We start from the raw sequence: 20,563 nt of genomic DNA on the forward strand, positions 1-20,563 counted from the left end.
ATGCTAATTGAAGTGTGGGCTTTAGAGGCTTGGGAGGCAGGCGGCATAATCACACATCATATCAGACTGAGCCCACACTTATCCAGCTAACGAGAAATTCACAGCTGTCTCGTGGAACTTGGCGAGGTTAGGAAATAAAACCAGAGGTCATCATATGGTACTGGTTATAACGTGAATGTACCATTGGGAATTACCATTTTGAAGACGAGCCAGAGGGATTCTTGAATCCCCTTTAGAGTAATTGGTTATTTGAATGGTAATTACTGTCAGCAGAAGGCCAAAAATATCTTATCTGTGCTGTCCCACGGCAGCGACATAGTCCTACATCATTCTTTTGATAGGGCAGTTTTAGCTATCAGATTGCGGGCGGAGTGTGATTTGTGGGGCTTGTAATGCTTGGCACAGCTCATCAGTGCTGCTTCCTAACAGAGGTAGAGAAAGGTAATAAGAACTGTTCTCTGCTGTCCTTACATCCCTGCTCTCCCCACATGAATGCCAAAAACCCTTGGTATAGATTTTAATAAATGAAAGAAGAGGCTTATTTTTTTTTAAAAAGAAAAAAAAATCCACTACTGCACATTTTTTTATCCCCTAACTGTGAGGTTTTGAGAGCCTGAACATGTGGTTGATACATCTTGCTCTTCAGTTTAGCCGCTAACGATCATTTAAAATGACTCTTTGGCGGAATTCCACATTTTCTGACAAGTAATTAACCACAGTCTGACGTGTGACAGCTTTTAGCGGCTTTTTAATAAAGATTTCCTGGATCAGCTCATGATTTGACAAATGACAGATGAGAGCTGAGGAAGGGCGGTGGTCTGTCTTACCTTTCTTGGCCCACCTGTTTTCATCTCGTAAACATCTATGGTGTAATTGGTCCGGCGGCCATAGTTATCAAACTGTATGTTCCCGGTCATACCCTGAACTTGGACCTGACGGACAGACAGACGGAGGGACACATCAGAATGTGCAACAGCCATGCCTTTGCATACATTATATAGCTTCTATTAAGGTGCTCGTGTCCATGGAGCTGCTAGAGTGCACGTAGTCTGCTAATCAAATGATGAACTGGATACGCTTTAATAAAATATGTAGTTTTATGGTAATGAGGGCCTGGATTTGAGTGAGCGCTGTGCAGAGATATCTGGAGGCAGAGGGAGGAGAATAGCTTTTGCACTCTCTTCCCTTCTCTCTGTCACTTTCCATCTTCATCACACTCTCACTCACTATCTCTGCTTCACTTCTTCCAGTCTTTTCTTTACTTTTCAACTCAGCCCGCTCCCTCTCTCCCCCTCCTCTCTCTGTTCCTCCCCTCTCTCACCGTTTTGAGCGCTCTCTCGATGTCTATGCCCTGGCTCCAAGGTACAGCGGGATTGGCTAGACAGTCTCCAGCGCTGCCTCGACGAGAGACATCCACACGTTGGCGCCGCAGGTACCTGAAGGCCTCTGCTATCACCAGGATGGCATCATGGGTCAGAGCTGATGTGTACTGTACAGAGGGGGGGGCGGGGGAGAAAAAAAAAACAAGGGAGAATAAAAACAGCGAGACAAAGCAAACAATAACAATAAAACACAGCAGAACACACAGTGACACAAAAAACATGGCGAGAGGCAAGAGATAAGATGAGACGACCGTTTTTGTAGTAAAAGCTGTTAAAATGAGAGTGTAAAATTGGGGCAGTCAGCGCCTGCAGGTCAATTTGGTGTGGCTGCGGTGCGTGCGAGCTCTGACGCTTTGCTTATGATTAAAAACACATTTGATTAGACGGATTTAAATAGAGAAAGCCAGGACTATATGACTCTTTCAAAACTTTTAGTGCGGAGGGAAAGAGAGGAGAGAATTAATGCCTGAGTTTATCTCCCACGCACTTCCCCTCCAACTTCGTCTGACCTTTTCACCACCGAGGGTTGAGCCACTTGTTTGTTGACCACTGCACCATGACAAAATCTAATTAAATGCCATTCAAAATCCATTTCTTTCTTGATCATTGTTTAATTAGATGTAAATTGAAGCTGCAATATAACCTTGGCTTGCACTGCCTATCAATATATCGATTGCTGTGAGAGATGCAAAGCAAAGACGGAGGAAGCGAAAGGGGTGGGAGGACGAGAGAATGACAAAGGCAAACAGAGGATGAGAGGAGAAGAACCGATGGAGAGCACTTCAGAAGGGATGATCGTTATACTCTGCATGCATAGTGAACGGCCTTGCATGCACACTACCTTCAGAGGAGAGTTTCGGGCTTCTGGGAATTCTCTTTCATCTAGCCGCTCCCAGCGCTGCATAAACTGCTGCACTATCGGGTTCTCAGGGTTGACTATCTGAAACCCTGAAATGTTGGCTCCGCCGGCGAAGACTTTGTCCAGGCTCACATTAGAAAATCCCTGTGAGACAAAATGGGGGGAAATTGGGGAGGAGGAAATTCACATAACTTGTTTGTCTTTGAGGTTTTTTATTTTTATTTTATTAATATAACCTGGAGCAAAGAACCACAACATATTTGCAACTATTATGGCAGTGTGCAAGGTGCATTTTATTAAAAACTCCTGTGCCATATGAGAAGCCAGCATGTGTTTGACATTACACTGAGGCTAATATTTTTATTCACACTTTGTGGTGTTACCTAAATCCATTTCCATATTAACAACCAGCCAGTAGGTACTGCGTTATATCATGTAACATCAAAATATTTCACTTTAACCAGCTGGCCCACTTTCATTCTGTAAAATAAACATTTTCTAATGCATTTGGAATGCTTATGCAGCTCCAGCTGCTTTTAAATTCACTTCTTCACCCTGGAACCATGACAGGTATTTCTTTTTATGGTCAAATTGCAGTTTTTTTAGGTTCAGCATTGTGTCATGGTGTGCAAGGACATGTGTCTGACTGCTGCATAATCACATCTTGTGAAGTCAGAGAAAAGGCAGCAGGAGATCGGCGAGTGAGAACAGCATCAGCATTTACTTTAAAACTCCAATGCTAATATTGAGCGTTTCCTTCCCCAGACTGTGGGAAAATAGTTTAAAAGATTAAAAAAAAAATTTGTTTATTTATTGTACAAAACTGTCATTTACTTTTTTCGCATACTTAAAAGACATTCATTGGCTGTATGAATGCAGGATTGTGTTTTATGAAGAGCAGGCAGCAAATGTAATAAGCCCTATATACATATACGGGGAGAAAAACAAAACATATACAAGCCAGGTTTTTTTTTTTTTTTTTAACTATATATACAGCCTTTAATCCACTGATTGTGCGCACATTTCAGCTCACGGCTGAGACTAAGTTCTCACACATGTAGTTATAAGAAAGTCCCACTCCCTCTCAGGGGAGCGCCATGGTTATTACTCACAAGATTGGCCAGAATGTAGTGGTAACCACGACTGTTCTTCCCCAGGGTCACAACCTATGGGAGAAAAAAAAAAACAAAACAAAAAACATCAATACAGCAAACCACCCATGAGATGAGAGTTAAGAGCCGTGGCCGTCGTGAACGGCGACAGCGGTCTCAGAAAAACACGTCGGCGTCATGCGAGCATACACAGGATGCCACAAAAGTTTAAACAAAGCAAAAGTCTTCTGTGGAATAACAGAAGATGGAGACGTTAGAGGAAGTGTTCATTAAGGAGGAATAGATAATGAGGTAGAAACAGGAACAACATGAGCTTCCTTGGATATTCTGCTCACTTTGAAGTCATTCATGATGCCGTCCCGGAAACTGCTGGACAGAAGGTGGAAGCTGGAGAAAGAACGTTTCAAAGGAATGTACAGTGAGACAGTAAGATGTAGATCTCTCTCTCTGCTTTGAAAATATCACACCTTTGGAGCATAACAGCATGTTTCAACCCACGCTGCTTGTCTGAAAATAGTAAGCGGTGTTCTAAGCCATTCCATCACCGTGGCACTAACCATATGCTGCCTTTATTTCAGATTTTCTTTCTTTTTCTTGTTTTGGGCCTGCAGATAAATCCGATCGTGTAGATAGCTTTCTGTGCATTACATGTTGGACAAGGTTTTTTCTTTTTCTTTTTTTTTTTTCTTGACCAAGTCTTATGGGGTCTGTTATTTATGAGCTTGCAGTGTGTTGCGAATGGACTTCTGAGCAGCTGCCATGCAGAAACCTATCATCCATGTCTCGGTTTTCATCTGAGGTCTACAAACAGGGCAACACAAGTTTACAGCAAAATCAGCATGTTTGCACATGCCCTGGCTCTGTCACAAAAACAAACTGTCAGTTTATCATCTTTTAGTGTGTGTGCGTGTGTGTGTGTGTGTGTGTGTGTGTGTGTGTGTGTGTGTGTGTGTGTGTGTGTGTGTGTGTGTGTGTGTGTGTGTCTGTCGGATGTCAGATTTTTGTTACTGTGGATAATTTACAACATTCCGCTGAGTAGGAGAGAGTGATGAAAAGCACTCGTCTCGAGGTGAAAAAAAATAATCTTTGAAGAACGTTTTCGCTGTCTCCCGCTTCATCGACGATTACAGCTTTTAATGTCACCTACGCTAATTTCCACTGACCTCGCTGCACTTGTCGCATGGCAGCACCAAACAATTAAATAACCTCTCAGATCGGGCGCCCTCCACACATTAAATAAACACTTGTTCCCTCCTTGTGGACATTTGAAGGTTGTTCGCGTACTGGGGGGGGGGGGGGGGGGGGGGGGGGGGGGGGGTGTTATTGTTTCTTTTCACAAAGAGCGGCGCATGAGGGAGCACAAACACACAAAGCCTTTCACTCAGGCTATCAAGCTGCTCGGGTGGGTCAGCGTTCTCTGACAGCTTCCCATCATTAAGGCTTTAAAGTTCCCACACTGCTGGATGTCAGACAGGCGAGGAGCAAACTAAGAAAGTGAAAGAGAAATAAAGAGGAAATGAGCTGATTATAATTCAGAAATAGCTGGAGTTGGCTTTCAGGAACTATCAATTTGATCCTAATGACAGAAACCATATTGGGGAAACAAAATGTAAGATCCTCCTCAACCCTTTTACAGAAGATGAAGATTAATATATAAATGTTATTTAAGTAAAGCAAACACATTTTTTTTCTTCTTGTTTCTTCCAAACAAACAACAGTCATAGTCACAGAAACATTGCAGCTCATCAGTTTATGTAAGATTTTGGAGGATTTGCAAATTTGCACTCTTTGTGTCATCTTTACACATTATTGTGTAAAATTCAACAGGATTGTTTTTTAAAAAAATATAGAAATCCAAACTTCTGTCGTGTAAAGATGTTTTTCGACTCAAAGTGGATTTTATTTTGTCTGAGAGTGTTTTTATTCAGACTGAAGGAAAAAGCAAGCAGTTCTTAAACAACCTTATATAGGGATAGATTCGGTGAAGCTTGATTTTCCAATGAGGGGCCAATAAAGGGTTTAACCCTCAGTAAACTAAATACATTTAACCTAAATATTGTATGTCTTGGCTTAAAATATGAAGGACTTTCCACCACTCCACCTGGCACTGTAGAAAACCAAAGGATTTAATATTGAGTTTTTACGTGTCATGATACATGTTGTGCTCTTTTGATCTTTTGAGCTTCTGACTCAGTTTCTCACTTCAGACTCCTTCACTTCCCCTCCCGGTGTCTGATTGCTGCTCCTTAATGTGTTTCACCTGTGCCTGAGTGTGTGATTGTCTTCACCTGGTGGTTCAGGTATTTATTGAGCATCTTCTGTGTGTTCTGGTTGTTGTTTTGTCTCTGTTGGCGGCTCCCCAGTGTCTCAGTCTGTCTTGCATGTTTGGACTCTCATTTCCCTCTCTTTCGCCCTTATGTAGGTCATTAAGACATTTGGTGAATTGTTTTGTGTTTCTGTCTTTGCATCCTCTCCTGGTTCTTTGTTGTAATTGTCACATAAATGTGGTATTATTCGTCAATGCAGAATTGCTGCGAAAAATACAAAAACACAAGTGCTTTATCTGCTGATGTAACGGCCTTCAAAGTTAAATCACAGTCGCACAACAATGGAGGCATCTGCCATGCAAGGAGCTCAGGCCATCCATTGAAGGCAGCTTGTGGTTCAGTCTCTTGCACAAGGACACTGACATGGGGACAGATGGGAAATTGAACCTGCAACATTCTGATAGAGAGACAACTTGCTCTGCCAACTGTGCCATTGTTTCCCCAAGTGTTCAATTCCCCCCCCCCCCCCCAAAAAAAAAAAGCAAGAGCTTGTTAAGTTTGACCTCTTTGGCCTCAAGTTTCTCAAAAAGCACTGGTCTTTTTTTTTTTTTTTTTCCTTGTACGAGACCTTGGCTCCACACTCCTTTGCCATGCGCTAACCTTGACTCTGGCCGTAAGCCTCCTCACACCTGCACCTGGAGGTGGGCAGAGAACGAGCTCGCCACCTGCCCACAGCTCGCAGCTCACAGCCGGCCTGGCAGCGGCTACAAGCAGCAACCTTGGGATGGAGCGCAGCAAGACATTGATGGCAGTGGGACACACAAATCCTCTGGCCAGAACACACAAACCATTCCCCCTCAATCTCTTTAATTAGGCAGACGGCAAGACATGACTCCAGCGGAGACGGACACATTTTGTGGTTGTTGATGCACCGCGGGCTCTCGGATAATTTAGGCTGTGGCCGTCTTTTGAATTCAATTCATACAAACAATCATTGTTTGCTACATTTCCTTTTAAAATCCAATTTATTAGAGTAATAACACATAATTAGCCTCAACAATATTTATGTCAGATTGGAACACTGAAAATATATTCAGATATACTTGTGTAGGTAAGTAAGTTTTTCAGACTCTCTTGTTTTAAACACAAAAAAAACATAAAATCTCACAACTTTAACATGTGACTTATGACAGATTTAACATATGGTTATCCGAAGGAGATTTGGAAGTGTTAAATGTTTATATTTACTACCCAATGGGGGGCACAAGAAAGATTTCAAGGAGATACCTTTGCTCAAAATGAGTTTTTATAATAAACATTTGATAAAAATTCCTGAGGAAAAGAGGCAAGTGGGTGATAAAATAATACATGACTTCATCACAATGTCTATTTTTAGAACTGATGGTTAGAAGTATAACTCGGTGTAAAAGTTGAAGATTTGAAGAGGAGAAAAAAGGACTTTCGGTGAAAAGTATTTGACTAGCATGAGAAAAGTTATACTTTTTATTGCCTATGGACCCAAACATTGTTTCACATTAAGGTTTGATGTTGTGAAGAACTTGTTGGTGTGCTGGTTTGAGCAAACAAGGTCATATTTTGAAACACACTTTGAAAACCACTTGGTGGTGAATTTATTTTAATTTATTTTTCTTACAAGCATGTGCAGGGTGATTAAATGTGACATGAGCAGCATGCGTCGAGCAGCTTAGTACCTCATGAAGTGCTCCCACACATTAAATATAACCTACAAACCAACAGTCTGACGACAGTTTAAATAGAATTATGATTATAACTCACACCTTTGTTGAGGAGCTTTGTTGTTTCACTCTTCCTCCTGCCTCCTGTCTTTGTGTTACCCGAAAATGTGAAAGTGATGCGATTTTTTTTTTTATATACATAACACCTCAAATCAATTCAAACTAAATGTTACTAAAAATACATAGATTCTACGACTGCTGCCTTTGCAAATTGGATTCAGAATAAAACCAATATTTATCGATCCTTTGTCTTGATTTCTCTGAAATTATCCAGACACGTTGCATTATTTATAATTGCCCTTCTACGTTTTGCCTCAGATTCTCATAGATCACATAAATACTGTACAGTCTCAGGCCCACTAACCAATTATTTTGCTTCGCAGTGACACTGAAGAGAAGAAATGTGTTTAGTGCATCTGCCACTTCAATAATGCAGTTTCTCTTTTTCATATAGTGTACCTCTTGTGCATCGATCCGCTTGCTTAGCTTCACCACCTTTTGTTCTGCAGCAGAAGGGGGGGAAAAAAGCCGCTTTTCTGCAGACTGGAGTTTTCTTTAAAGCCTGATGAGGACAGACAACTAGCATGACCTTGACTTCACCCTCATCCTGCCTCGGCACCACCAGATGGAGAGCCCCAAATGTAAAACTACAGCTACACATTTTTAATAAACGTTTTCCTCCAAGAGTGACCTTTACACTGCAGAGTTTGCCACAACACAGGAAGAGGCTGACTGAAAACGATAGGCTCCCCAGAGTTTGTAAATATCATACCATTCACTGAGGCTTATTAAAGACGAGCAAATAACCATGCAATTATTTTTAGGCTCCCAACTCCGTGATGAAAAATACAGATCAGGCAAACTCCATATTTAACTGGTATAGAAAACTTTTTTCTATAATATAAGTAAACTGATTATATGAATTCAAATATATCTTTGAGCTCTGATTTTCAGCTTAACAGCACTGGGAAGCATTTATATGGTGTTAATGCCACTAAAACCAGTTGGCTTTGCCTTGAACATAACACTATAGGTCTCTACAAAATCCCCCCAAAAATAAAGAACAGAAATATTTGTTCTTTTATTCAGGGCTGGTTCCACTCTGCTATCAAAGTCAGTGCAAATCACAGCCTTACTGATGCCAGTGTGCTGCTGCTTAAGTTAAACTGTTGTGTAATTGTGTGTGTGTGTTGTGTAGTTGTGTAATTAACTATCAAAACATTCTGATAGTTTGATAATGCAACTGATGCCTTTCTTGTCAAAACAAAACAGAAAAAGAAATATATTCTCCTTCAAAGGAATACCTTTGAATATATTGTTTTGTCCAATTAGTGCTTTGCACTTTAAAGACATTATGTTTAGAGTAAAACAAAACAGAATAAAAAACACCTGCCATTTCACGAGCTGCAAACAATCACTTTGTGCTTCGGACATTTACCTGTTCTAAACAACTTGAGCAGTTAATGAATATCAAAATTGCTGATAATCGTCTGTCCAGCAACTCTTCCATTAGTCCACTATTGACGTCATGACAAATTGGTACACTTATGAGTCAGTATGAAGGCAACAACTGTCTGTTAGGGGGGAGCAACGGAAACCATTTCCTTTAAATGTGCCATCCATTGAGAAAACACATTTTAAAGTCATCATTACTTGAACCCTACAAAGGAATATTAACAGCTTTGTTAACAGCGATATTCATTTGGACGGCAGAGCTACTAAAGTCACCACTTCTCACAGAGGATCTACAGCGTAAATTAAAGCTCTTCATGCCTTGATGTAAAAGGATGTCCCTCCTCCAGTTTCCCTCCTTTTTTTTTTTTTTTTTTTTACTTCAATGCTGCTGTATGTGTTTTCAGTAGAGAAGCTTCTAATTAACAGTCAACAGTGGCTGTGGTTGAGATGCTTTTCTTGGCAGGAGCAGAATATTCCCCTAAAGAGGGCACGAGCATTGGCCTCCCCGCCAAATGCAGATCATGTTAGAAACACCTGACTCATAGTTATATTCAGATGATTATGTCGATCATTGCACTGAGATACAAGAACTCGAGAGATTCGATACCTCTGGAGGAAGGACTCATGGCAGCTCAGACGTCCTCTTGTTTCTGTGCCAAAAACTTTGAAACACCAAGATTGGCTGCCCGGTTTTATTGAAAGTGATCGGGGTAATTTTGTCAGGCTGATAGTGTAAGAAAAAAAAAAAAAAGAAAAGAAAGGAAAAATGGTTTCTCTGGTTTATACACTGCATTATTAAATAGTGTATTCTCATGCAGTTCCTGCAACGCGTTCAAATCTGAGAGCCGCAGCACACCGGCCTCTGCCTCTCATTCAGTGCTTGAGTCAGCAGGTCTTTTTCTCTTTAATGATAACACTTTAATCCCATTTAATTCTATAATCGCAGTCAGTAAATGGACCTTAACAACCGAGGTAGGTGCCAGGGATTTGAAAGCACGACGTATCCACAACTTTGCATCGAAGAAAGGGCTATATTCCCTGCAGCCTGTCCTCTCGCCAACCTGGTTACAAAACGCCAATGCAGAGATCAGAAAAACCTTGCATATCAGCGGATACATTTTCTCACTTTCTCCCTTTTCTCATCTTTATCTTTTCAAGCTAAGTGATAGACACGTCAGGTAATGTTACTTGAAAACAGAGCCAAAGTAATCAAAGCACCGAATGCCTCAGAGAGTTTTATGTGGCAGATTTTCTCTTCTAACTGGAGGGAAATCAAAGATTACCAGTCAACATTTATTTAGACTTAATTTCACTTTTTCATGACGACAGTTACATCTTTGTCTGCCAGCGCATCACAACATGCCATCCGAAGGTTTGTGCTCGTGCTGCTTCCTCTTTTTTTTCTCAACAGCATTGATTGAGCACCTTCTTTTTATTGCTGACATTCTTTCTTTTTTTTTTTATCTTCTTCTGGCAATCTATCATCCTTTTTCACTCTCTCCCTCTTTCTCCCTCTACTTCTTATATCTCATGGTCAGATTTCCTTCCCTTTTTTAAATTTGATATCACACCAAGATTTCAGACTGTCGTACATCGAACTGGATCTTGTCTGAGTTCTGTATTCAAGAGCAGATAGGCGAGTATGGACAATCTCCAACTCTCCATGGGGAGGCAATATGGCCACCCTTAATGCCTCTACAGGCGGCAGAATGTTGTTCTAACAAATCCCCAGATGTGCTTTTCTTTTTTGTCTCTCTCTTATTTTTTTGGAAAGTCCTTTTCACTTCTTGCTGTTTTTTTTTTTTTCCTGCAGAAAAATGCTGCTTTGTGGGTGGCAGAGCGCTCACTGTCTGCCTGTCTTTGAACAGCTTGCTTGCCCTGGGCCGGTCCCAGACGCCATTTTTCTTTCTTTTCTATTTTTTTTCTTCTTTCTGCCTGCTTCTCTTTACACTAGTGATGAGCAGGTTGTTGCCTCTCAGCACACCCCAGTATCGAAGTCCCAGGAGGAGGAGGAGGGGGACGAGTGAGGAACATAACGATAGATATGCGCAGCCTGACAGAGGGAGAGAATGCTAATATACATGATCAAACACACATAAGCAAGAAAGTCCAGAGAATATTTACACCTTGTTCAAAACAATCACCATCACAAGTTGTAGCAACAAGACAATTATTAACTTACACTTAATCATTCCCCTTATTTCTATTCCTATATTTCTATTTTGCTGCTGGTTCAATGAAACACATTGATTGGACGTGTTTGAGAGAGCAGAGCTGGCAGAAGCTATCCCATTTTTGTCATGAAGGAGGGATAGCCATAGCGTTAATTTATCTGCAGTGGAGTATTGATGGAGAAGTCCTATAGGTGATAAATCCTGAGTGGTTGTTCCAGCATGAAATGATAATGGCCCGAGCGTAGCATTCTCCTCAGTAGCCCAAAACAAATCTGCAAGGAGGCTCTCGCTCTGCTCGCACTGGGATAAACAAAACTTGTCCTGATGCAGCAGTATGCAAATACTCCCCCTACTGTGTTTTGACTTCAAGTGAAATGAAAGATGAAGCCATAAAAATGGGATTCATCAGAAGAGGCACTTCTGTATGTATCCTGAACCTCTTGGACCGTTTTGATGAGGAGTCAGGACTAAAACAATTAGTTTGTTAATCAATTGCACAACCAGAAAATTGAGGGGCAGCAGATTTAATAACTGTTTAATCACTGTTATTTAATTAAGAACAATGATTTTTTTTCACTACTTTCTGCTGTTTTCTCCCTCATCAGTTCAACCAGCACTTGTGGTTTAAAGGTATAGACTTATATCCCTGCACCTTTCACTACCCCCAGTTCTTTCCTTTTCCTTAATCTAACACGTTTGTCGGTTATGACAAATATAAAAGATATAAAAGACACAAGGATGGTCACATCTTGCAATGTTCAGGAGATGTGAAAGTGGGCTGTCCAGAAATCAGTCATTACATGGCTTTTTTCACTCGCTAATGTACCAATGTATAATGAACAATAACATTTGCTTCAATCATATGGCAAACAAAACATTTTCTCAGCAGGGACACCAATAGGCTGTTGCCGCAGTGAAGAGTGATGCTTCTATAATTCTAATACGTCTGACGGAACCTGAATATTTTCATACATACAAAAGGTCTTCAACTTTCAGGTTATCTTTGCTTCACCGAAACAGCAGTTATCTTTTAATCTCTCAATGTTTTCTTAGAAAAGCGAAACATATTTGTGTGTGTTTTGAGATTTACACCAAATAATAAACTGCTGGAATACCATAAACTGAGCTACAAGGTAGTCACTTCAAAATCCAATCAGGTCAGATTAATTGACATTGGTAATAATAGTCATGCATATGAATAATTATGGTGCCATATAAGAAGAATAAGGGCATCCAGAGAAGTCAAGTCTTCAGTGTGATTGCAATGGCTTGCTGTGGTCAACCCTGAAAAAAAGGTGCAGCAAAATGGACATAGTATAAGTGTGAATTTGAAAATATACTGCATTGCTTGGACATATATTCATCTGAAATATCTGAAGTTAAAGATGTACGGGATTGATGTCTTATTATAAAGCCGAAGCTTATCAGCATGTGAAAGTAGAACTAATTTTAGATCAAAATATATTGTATTTATAATTAAGAACTATATATAGGCGAGCAGTCAAGTTTATTAATTCGAAGGATAACGAAGTACAAGCCTAAAATGGAAATTATTGAGACGTACTTAGTGTAATAAAGCCTGTGAGATGTCTTGCTTTGGTGTCCCTTAAGTCCAGCACTTGAGTAAATATGCTACCACCGGATGTCCTTTTAGTCGTTTAGGCAGATTACCGAAACACTGAAAAGAGGCATTAGCAGTGACTGGATGAAAAGTGGTGCTAATGAAGAGCAGCATGGATTTTCTCTCTCTCTCTCTCTCTCTCTCTCTCTCTCTCTCTCTCTCTCTCTCTCTCTCTCTCTCTCTCTCTGTGTGTAACAATCGTGCCAAAGTGTGGAAGCTCAACACTTGCCTATTCAAGACAACTCCACACTCCATGAACTTCATTGCCTGGTATAAAGGCGTTCGCTCTGCAGTGGGATTACTGCAACTGAAATCATAAAACTAATTCCCATTTCCCCCCAGCAATCAGCGAGCTGGATCAGCTCTGCCTCATGATCCTCTCTCAACAGGCAGTGACCTTGACGGATTGAAGCGACGTCTCGACGACATTACGACACGCCGCACGATGACCTCGGCGCATAGGTTGGGTTTAAATCCTCCCACCAGTCTGCCAGGAAAGAAACTCTATCTGTCCGCAATCATTGGTTAACAGAACTACAACAGCAGGGACAAGCAGCATGTTTCCACAGAGCGGACAGTGGGTGCCGATTTTGGTGTGATTGCCCTCATGGGAGACAGTCCATTCCTGTTTCAGTGTATAATGGTGTGGCCCAATAGGGGGCAGCTGCAGAGTGAAGTCCAGCAGCTTCTCTGAATGCCCGTGACTCATCTGTATTGGCAGCACCAGCCAGATTATTTCAATTAGCTTCAGGAAAGAAAAAAAAAGAAAAAAAATCACATGCTGAGGTTGTCACTGAAACAACGAGCAAAACCGGACACACTGCTGCGTTAGCTCCTGTATGTGCTTTACGCTCCTCTTCTGAGCTGAAACACCACTCAGACTGAAAATGTATGATGGAGGGATGAGATGTGAGAAAGAACGAGCTCACTAAGCAAGGGATACAATTCATTAATGGGAACATTGGTAGGAAAAACATCAAACAGATTATCGCCCTGCATGCTTTATTATTGTTTGCAGGGGAAAAATCAATTAAAGACGCAACCTTTAATATGCCTCACATGATTTGTAATAAATAGTCTAAGCTTCTCTTAAAAGCTGATGCATATTCGTGACAGAGAAATGAAATAGATTTCAGTACAGTCCTCAGATTGTTGAAGAGGGGTGGAGGGGAATGCAGCTCAAGAATTAAATTAGACACAGCAAATTAATACTAAAAGCAATTCTGCTTTAAACTATGACTCTGGGATCAAATTAGATTCATAAAAAACAAGTGAAACCAACAGTCGTTGAGGGGATATTGTGAAGCAAAGAGAAGCCAATATCTAAATGAATGTTAACGAGCACAATCCAATTCAGGGACTGATTGCCTTATGAGCAGGCGGCAGCAGGCAGGGGTGCAGGGTGGAGCGGGGCAGGCAAACAGACGAGATGCATGGCATAAGAGCCACTCATCTATTCATGGTAATTATGTTTCCCCCACTACAAGGACTGGTGGACCTTTCATTTCCTCCTCAGGCAATGGACGTGATGGAGGAACCGTGGGGTTTCGGGTGGTGCGAAGAGGATTAAAAAGGCTGCATCATCAGTGGTCTCTCCAAATGGCTGCTCACGCTCAGACCTCTCCACCTCGGGCTCTCTGGCAACTCCGACACTCACTGGTTTCCAAATAATACGGCCTCACAACAAGCCACCAAAAACAGTCGGCTGAGCAATCCGGTTGTTCAACAATTAGCTGTCTTTAATTCTCCTTCTCAAGATACACTTAAACACTTTGCCATAATTTCTGTCTTCTGAAGGCAAGAAGCTGAAATATAGACTGGATTTAAGTTCACAAATTAAAGGAACCACTTAGGCAATTAACTATCACACTTCTTTTCTTTCCTCACCTCATCAGCATGCTGGCTGAGCAACCAGAGCACAGTTGGATTTGAAATATTTTGCTTCCTACAGGGAGCTGTATCTGCAACTGGAAACAGTAATAAAAGCAAATGCAGACATACCATAAAATAAGTCCTGCTAAATTTAGAACATGCTAGAGAACTGCACAGTCAAGAAAAAATATTGTGTAGGGATATTGTAATGATCTAAACTTTTACATTATCTGGTTTATGAGCAAATTAATTATTGGTTATAATTATCAGAAACATACTGACGAGGTAAACCAGAGACTTTAGTCGTTTGACAGGACTCGCATAAAGATGTGTACAAACTCCACCAACACGCCCAACTCCTTCGTATCACATTTTAGTTTGGTCTTCTTTATCAGCAAAACATCATTGTCTTATTATTTGAAATACATAAATCCACAGAACTATATCATCTACATATTATAGATGCAAAATATATAATAATATGAAGAAAAATTAATGTTTAATCCCTTGAAGGCAAATTAATTTGATGTAATAAGCTATAATGCCAAGCCATAACTATCAGATCTGACTGTGAAAGGGTCAATTTAAAGACTTATCACCACACATGGTTTAAAATGTACATTTTGCTGCCCTCTTTTTGAAGGAGTTGCCATAGCAAGTCACTGCTACTTGCACTGTAGACTCGATGAGGCTTTTTGCTGGAACAACAGTCAAACCACTCTAAAATAGAGCATTTTATTCCATATATTTATATTTCAGGACTCACATGCTCAAGGACTCAAAAGCTCCACTAAAGTGACACAGTTATGGCACAGCTTTTCCCACAAGGTCAACATATATCAGTTTGACCACCGAATTGAAAATTATCCATCAAATTGCATCCGGAGCTGTAAACAACAACAAAAAAAACAAGTTTGGACGGGCTGTGTATGTGTTCGGTCACGTCTTGGTGCCGCAGTACCTGGTGCGCATTGTGTGTGAGACTCACCTGTTCTAATATGGTGTTGATCCTGTCCACCTCGCAGTCAATCACAAAGCGCTTCTCCTGCCTCCTGTCCATCTCCTCAATGATGCGTTTGAACTCGGCTGCGTCCGTTGAGCTGCTAACAGAGCGAGCAGTCACCTGCCAGTTGTTAGCTACCGCTGCCTCCATGATGGCCTGCAGGATGGAGAAACCTAGAGGAGGAACGATACAGAGAGAGAAAGGGAGAGGGAGGAAATGGCCCAGAGGATTAAACACAAAGGAGACTGGTGCACAGTAATGGTTATGCAAGAACTGAGTGGCTTCTAATTTATTCTGGAGAGGTTTTTGCTCAAATTCAAAGGTTAAAGGCCATCTCATTACAATCTAAAATAGCATTCCAAACTCTGAAAAGCCCACTAAAATATTGTCTAGAGTCTAGACTTTGTGTTCCTGGGTGTAAGTGTGTGTGAATTCACATTTGCATATTGAGAAGGCAATATCATAATGAAGTGAAAGGACAGGAATCATATCTCCATATTATTAAAAGATCAGTGGGTGATGTTATTGCGCTTGGCATTTAGCCCAGCCACATGTTAACTTTGACAGTGCGGTGATACACACCGCGGCCCCCTGTCTCCTTGGAGAATTGTGCCAACTCATTTAAACATAAAGACAATGAAAGATTCATCCAGGCCAGTGGTGGAGAAAGAGATCATTATGCTACCAGAGGAATGGTGAATAAGCCCTTCTAATGATTAATTCACACGTGAAATATTTTCATTAAACAGAGCGCTCAGAAACACTATGGTCAAATCACATACCACAGAATGAATAATGGAGCCCCTTTTCTGGGAGGGATGGATTGCATGTAGCACAAGCTGGAATAGAAATAGCTTCACTCACTTCCCATGTACAATGAACACAATTGAACATGAGGGTTATTAATGGAAATCAAACACACAGCTGGTATTTCATTAGGACAAGGAGAATACAATTGAAACTGTGTACAATACTTTTTTTTGCCTGTTAATGCAAACAGAATGACAAAGAAAAAGACAACTTGCAACAACAGCAAGTTCTGGCACACACGCAGTAATATGCAGATTTTATTTGACGATTAGTAGAGTCTGGTGTGATTGGGTACTATGCAAATTGTCTGACACAGCCTGAGCCGCAGCGGGCAGAGTAAACATTTGTCTTTTTTTTTTGCCCCCTCTCTCTATAAGCTGCTTCTCTGCACAACCTTATCTCCATGAACTGGCTGCAGACAGCCAACAAAGCCAACATGGAAACGAAAGAAACTACAGTTACATAAATAAATAAAGTTACATTTTGACTCTCTTCCTTTCTCTGCTTTGGAATTTCCCTTCATTTCCAGCCCTTTTGAAAAGCGAAGTCGCGTTCATTGTTTTTCCTCTTCTTCTTCATTACGACATTTCTGACTCTGCTGCATCGTGTGAGTCTGCACTCCCCACGCAGAGGCAAAGCTACAGGACACTACCTCTTCTCTATGAAATAACCTTTTAGTAAGTGACATAGCAAAGTAGAGGAGACCGGGACACACTGTGTCATCTGTCCAGAGGAGCACTGGCATCCTGCCTGGAGACATCAGCCAGTCAGGACTCGAGGTAATGTGGGGAGCCCACTTATCAGGTCGCATCTTCATGGAGTTGGCCCAGAGTTCACCAATGAAACTGTAGCCTAACACTCAGTCCACATGATACCTACACATGTAGTGGCTCCCAAGTCTCTGGGTCATAGGAGAGTAGAGACAACTCAGAGATGTTGTCATGACAAAGTGCAGGAAAGTGCTCCGAGGGGCATCCATTCTCTTTATTTAACTTAAGGTCATGGGGTCCTGGAGCCAATCCCAGCTGACAGTGGATGGCATGGGCGGATCGCCAGTACATCACCAGGCAAACGCAGAGAGACAGTCCGTCACAAACACACACACGCATACACACGACGCAGAGGAAAAAAAAAACACACAGAGGCCCAGAGAGAACATACAAACTCCATAGAGAAAAGCTTAAGAGCAAGTATTCAAACCGGGGAACCTTTGTGAGGCGAGATTGCTAATCACTGCACTGCAGCAAACATGCAGGTGCAGCTTAAAATTATAGATAACATGACAAAGTTCTTTTTTTTGTCTGATTCTAACAGTGGAAATTAAATACATTTTATATGTATTACTTATAGTATGAAAGAGTTCAATCCTTTTGTTGTTATATTCAATACATTATCTACAGTATCTTAAATTATATCTTCCATTTTTTCCCCCACCAGAGTAATCAAAAGTTCAAAAATCAGGAAAATGTAGAAACACTGACAAAACAAGTAATTTTTCAATTATATATGACATTTTTAAGATTACCATACATATGGACATCTGTGTACATGTCTCACGATTCCTTCTGAAAATGAAGGGAAAAAACACTCAAAGTTGAACTTAAATGTGTGAAAGATCTAAAGATTTCACAATTATTTTTACATGAACCCAGCGGCAGCGAGTTTCTCCTGTACTGTGTTTCTCCTCATCTCCTCCTTGGAATGGAAAGTTAGAGAAACGAAGGTTTGAATAACATGGATGCATTATTTATTTTCCTCAGGCATATGCTCAGAACCTCACCTACCGCAAGCCAGCTGGATAGCATGGCAGCCTTCCCGGCTATAAAAGCTCCTCACATTAAGAGATGTCATGCAGATTAACTGGGTCAAAATGGTCTCTGTTGGTTTGGAAACTGTTGAGGATGGCAGGGGTAAAAAAAAAAAAAAAAAAAAAAAATGGCAGTGAACTACCACGTGGTGTTGGTTGTAAGACACGTTATGTATGTGGGTTGAAATGGTGGGTTTGACGTGAGTATCTGTTTGTGTGGTGTCATAACTGATCGCCGTGCTGTTTTATTTCTCGGAATATTTCAAATGATTGGAAAAAAGAAAGCGACAAAAGCTCACTTGGGAACTGATGATTTTCCACTTCATATATCTAAACATCTCTCGTGTTCGGTCTTAAAAAGTATTCTGTTTTAATCTTTGAAGTATGATGTGCAGACAGAAAAAAAATACAGGCGTTATGCTGACGTGAAAATGGGAAACACTGTTCTGCCACTCAGATTACCATCACATAGAGCTTTTTTTATTTTCAAATTGCTGATTTGTGTCATCCCTGCCTCAGGCAAACCCTGAACTGTATGGGAACAATTGGATTCATTTAAGATTCACACAAGATTCCCTGCCTGCCTGGATTTTACATTTGTATGGAAATTAAGAGATGGAATCTGGTGGTGGTAAATAGTGTGTCCAGAAATTGATTGCTTTTACTAGCGTTCTTTTTTTTTTCCTCCTCCAAAGTCAGCAGAAAAGTTTATATTTTGTGATTTAGACTTCAAAATTGAAAGTGAACAAAATCCTTTGAGTGACAGAACCATCCATACCAACAAGTACAAATAATTCATCATATTGTTATTCCATCAAAGATTTACCTCTGATACTTGCCTTTCGAGGACCAATGCTCATTTCTAGTTTCAGCTAATCAATGAATTCATTTTGCTTGACAGCAACGGAGACCCTCATAAATGCTTTTGATAGTGGAATTTATTCGCTACATGAAGAAAAGCTATAAATCCCACACATCTCCTCACCAATATGAGGCTCACAGCTCTGTAGCATGAGAAAATGTAATACAGTCGACTACATAAATAATGAAAGACAACAACAAGGTTTCCTTATCACCACCTATAAATCCCTCCGGTACAAATGTAGTAGCATGCGGCGACTTTTGCTGATTATGCTCCTCAGCACTAATCATGCCATCGAACAGGGAGGGGAGAGTTCTCACATGCTGCTCGCTGCTGTTTGTCACCCGATGGATGGTAAACATAAAAACAGAATAATAAGTACAGTATCTTTGTGGTATATGTGTATCCACATTCAGAGTGATAATAACAGGAAGGGGGGAAAAAAACATGCTTTACTCTAATTGTACTGTATGAATATCAATGCTTTTTCTCATTGTGAAACACAAAAGGCACAATTTAGTTGCACATTGAAATAATTCACACGCAATCATTTTGTTGTTTTTCCCCAGTATGAGACTAGTTGTGGGCTGAGTTTGCATGTTCTCCCATGCATAGGTTTACTGGCAACGCTCCAAAAGCATTTAGTTGAATCTAAATCGACGTGATGTGAGTGTGACCATGTTTATCTCATGATGGCGACCAGTCCAGAGTGTCCCAGTCAAAAACCCACTGTGACCCTGAGCTGCAGGAAGTGGTTTAGAAGATGGATGGTAAACGGAGTTCACCTAATTTAGCACTTTTCCACTGCTTCAGCAGTCCCTAAAGCCATTTACAAAGCTAATCACAGTCACCCATTCACACACCAGTGGAGTGTGGCCATGTAAGGCACTCAATCCATACATACTTCTATATACAGGGAATCGGACTTGCAACCTTCCAATTGAGACGATGACTGTACCAAATGAGCCACAACCACTCTATGAATGGATACAATAAAAAAAAAAATGTCCATTCCTCTTTATCTTTATCAAGGCCTGATGCTGATTAAAATGATCAAGATCTCTGGGAAATTTAGGATCAGCAATTAACCTCACAGGCACTTTTCCAGAGAAAATGCACTCAGCCATTCCTGGATTTGAACCCACAGCACCCACATCAGGAGCACTCACCACTGTTCCACCATGCACCTTTTTCATTGTATATTTTGGTGTGCAATGAGTTATTTTCACTCCAGTTTGGAATCTGCCGGTTTGTAGGTTATGACAGCATATTTGAAGGTTGTCAGCCAAACTGAATTGTTGCCGTCTTCCTTGATCAGTCCCATAAATATGTGGCATTAAAGTCCAGCTCAATACTCTGGCCAGCAGTCAGGATTTATGATGACCTCCAGTTACTGCTGTAATTATGACAGAGGCAGCATCAGGACACAGGAGACACTCGTTGTCTGGGGGCTGGATGTGACTGACGACCTGAACTGTGCCTAAGAAAACTGTGCTGAGGAACCAGACGATATCGGAAAAGTAATCTAATGTAATAAACAAAACCTGATTATTGAAACTACAGGTAGGATGTCTTTTTTTAG

At 40.9% G+C, this 20,563-nt stretch overlaps 1 protein-coding gene across 2 annotated transcripts in view; it reads right to left on the bottom strand.

Annotated features, from left to right (window-relative positions):
* gria3b (glutamate receptor, ionotropic, AMPA 3b) overlaps positions 1-20,563 on the bottom strand; it is a gene marked incomplete at both ends in the record, with an annotated part of 83,593 nt that overhangs the window by 21,970 nt on the left and 41,060 nt on the right. For both annotated transcript variants that reach the window (XM_080502788.1, XM_080502787.1), the window contains 5 exons: positions 828-932; positions 1,322-1,489; positions 2,224-2,385; positions 3,354-3,407; positions 15,488-15,675. In XM_080502788.1, the coding sequence (XP_080358914.1) occupies positions 828-932; positions 1,322-1,489; positions 2,224-2,385; positions 3,354-3,407; positions 15,488-15,675 (677 nt within the window). The remainder of the gene's footprint in view (positions 1-827; positions 933-1,321; positions 1,490-2,223; positions 2,386-3,353; positions 3,408-15,487; positions 15,676-20,563) is intronic.

Source organism: Blennius ocellaris (genome assembly GCF_963422515.1).
Source record: "Blennius ocellaris genome assembly, chromosome: 9".
In the NCBI taxonomy this organism is placed as follows: domain Eukaryota; kingdom Metazoa; phylum Chordata; class Actinopteri; order Blenniiformes; family Blenniidae; genus Blennius; species Blennius ocellaris.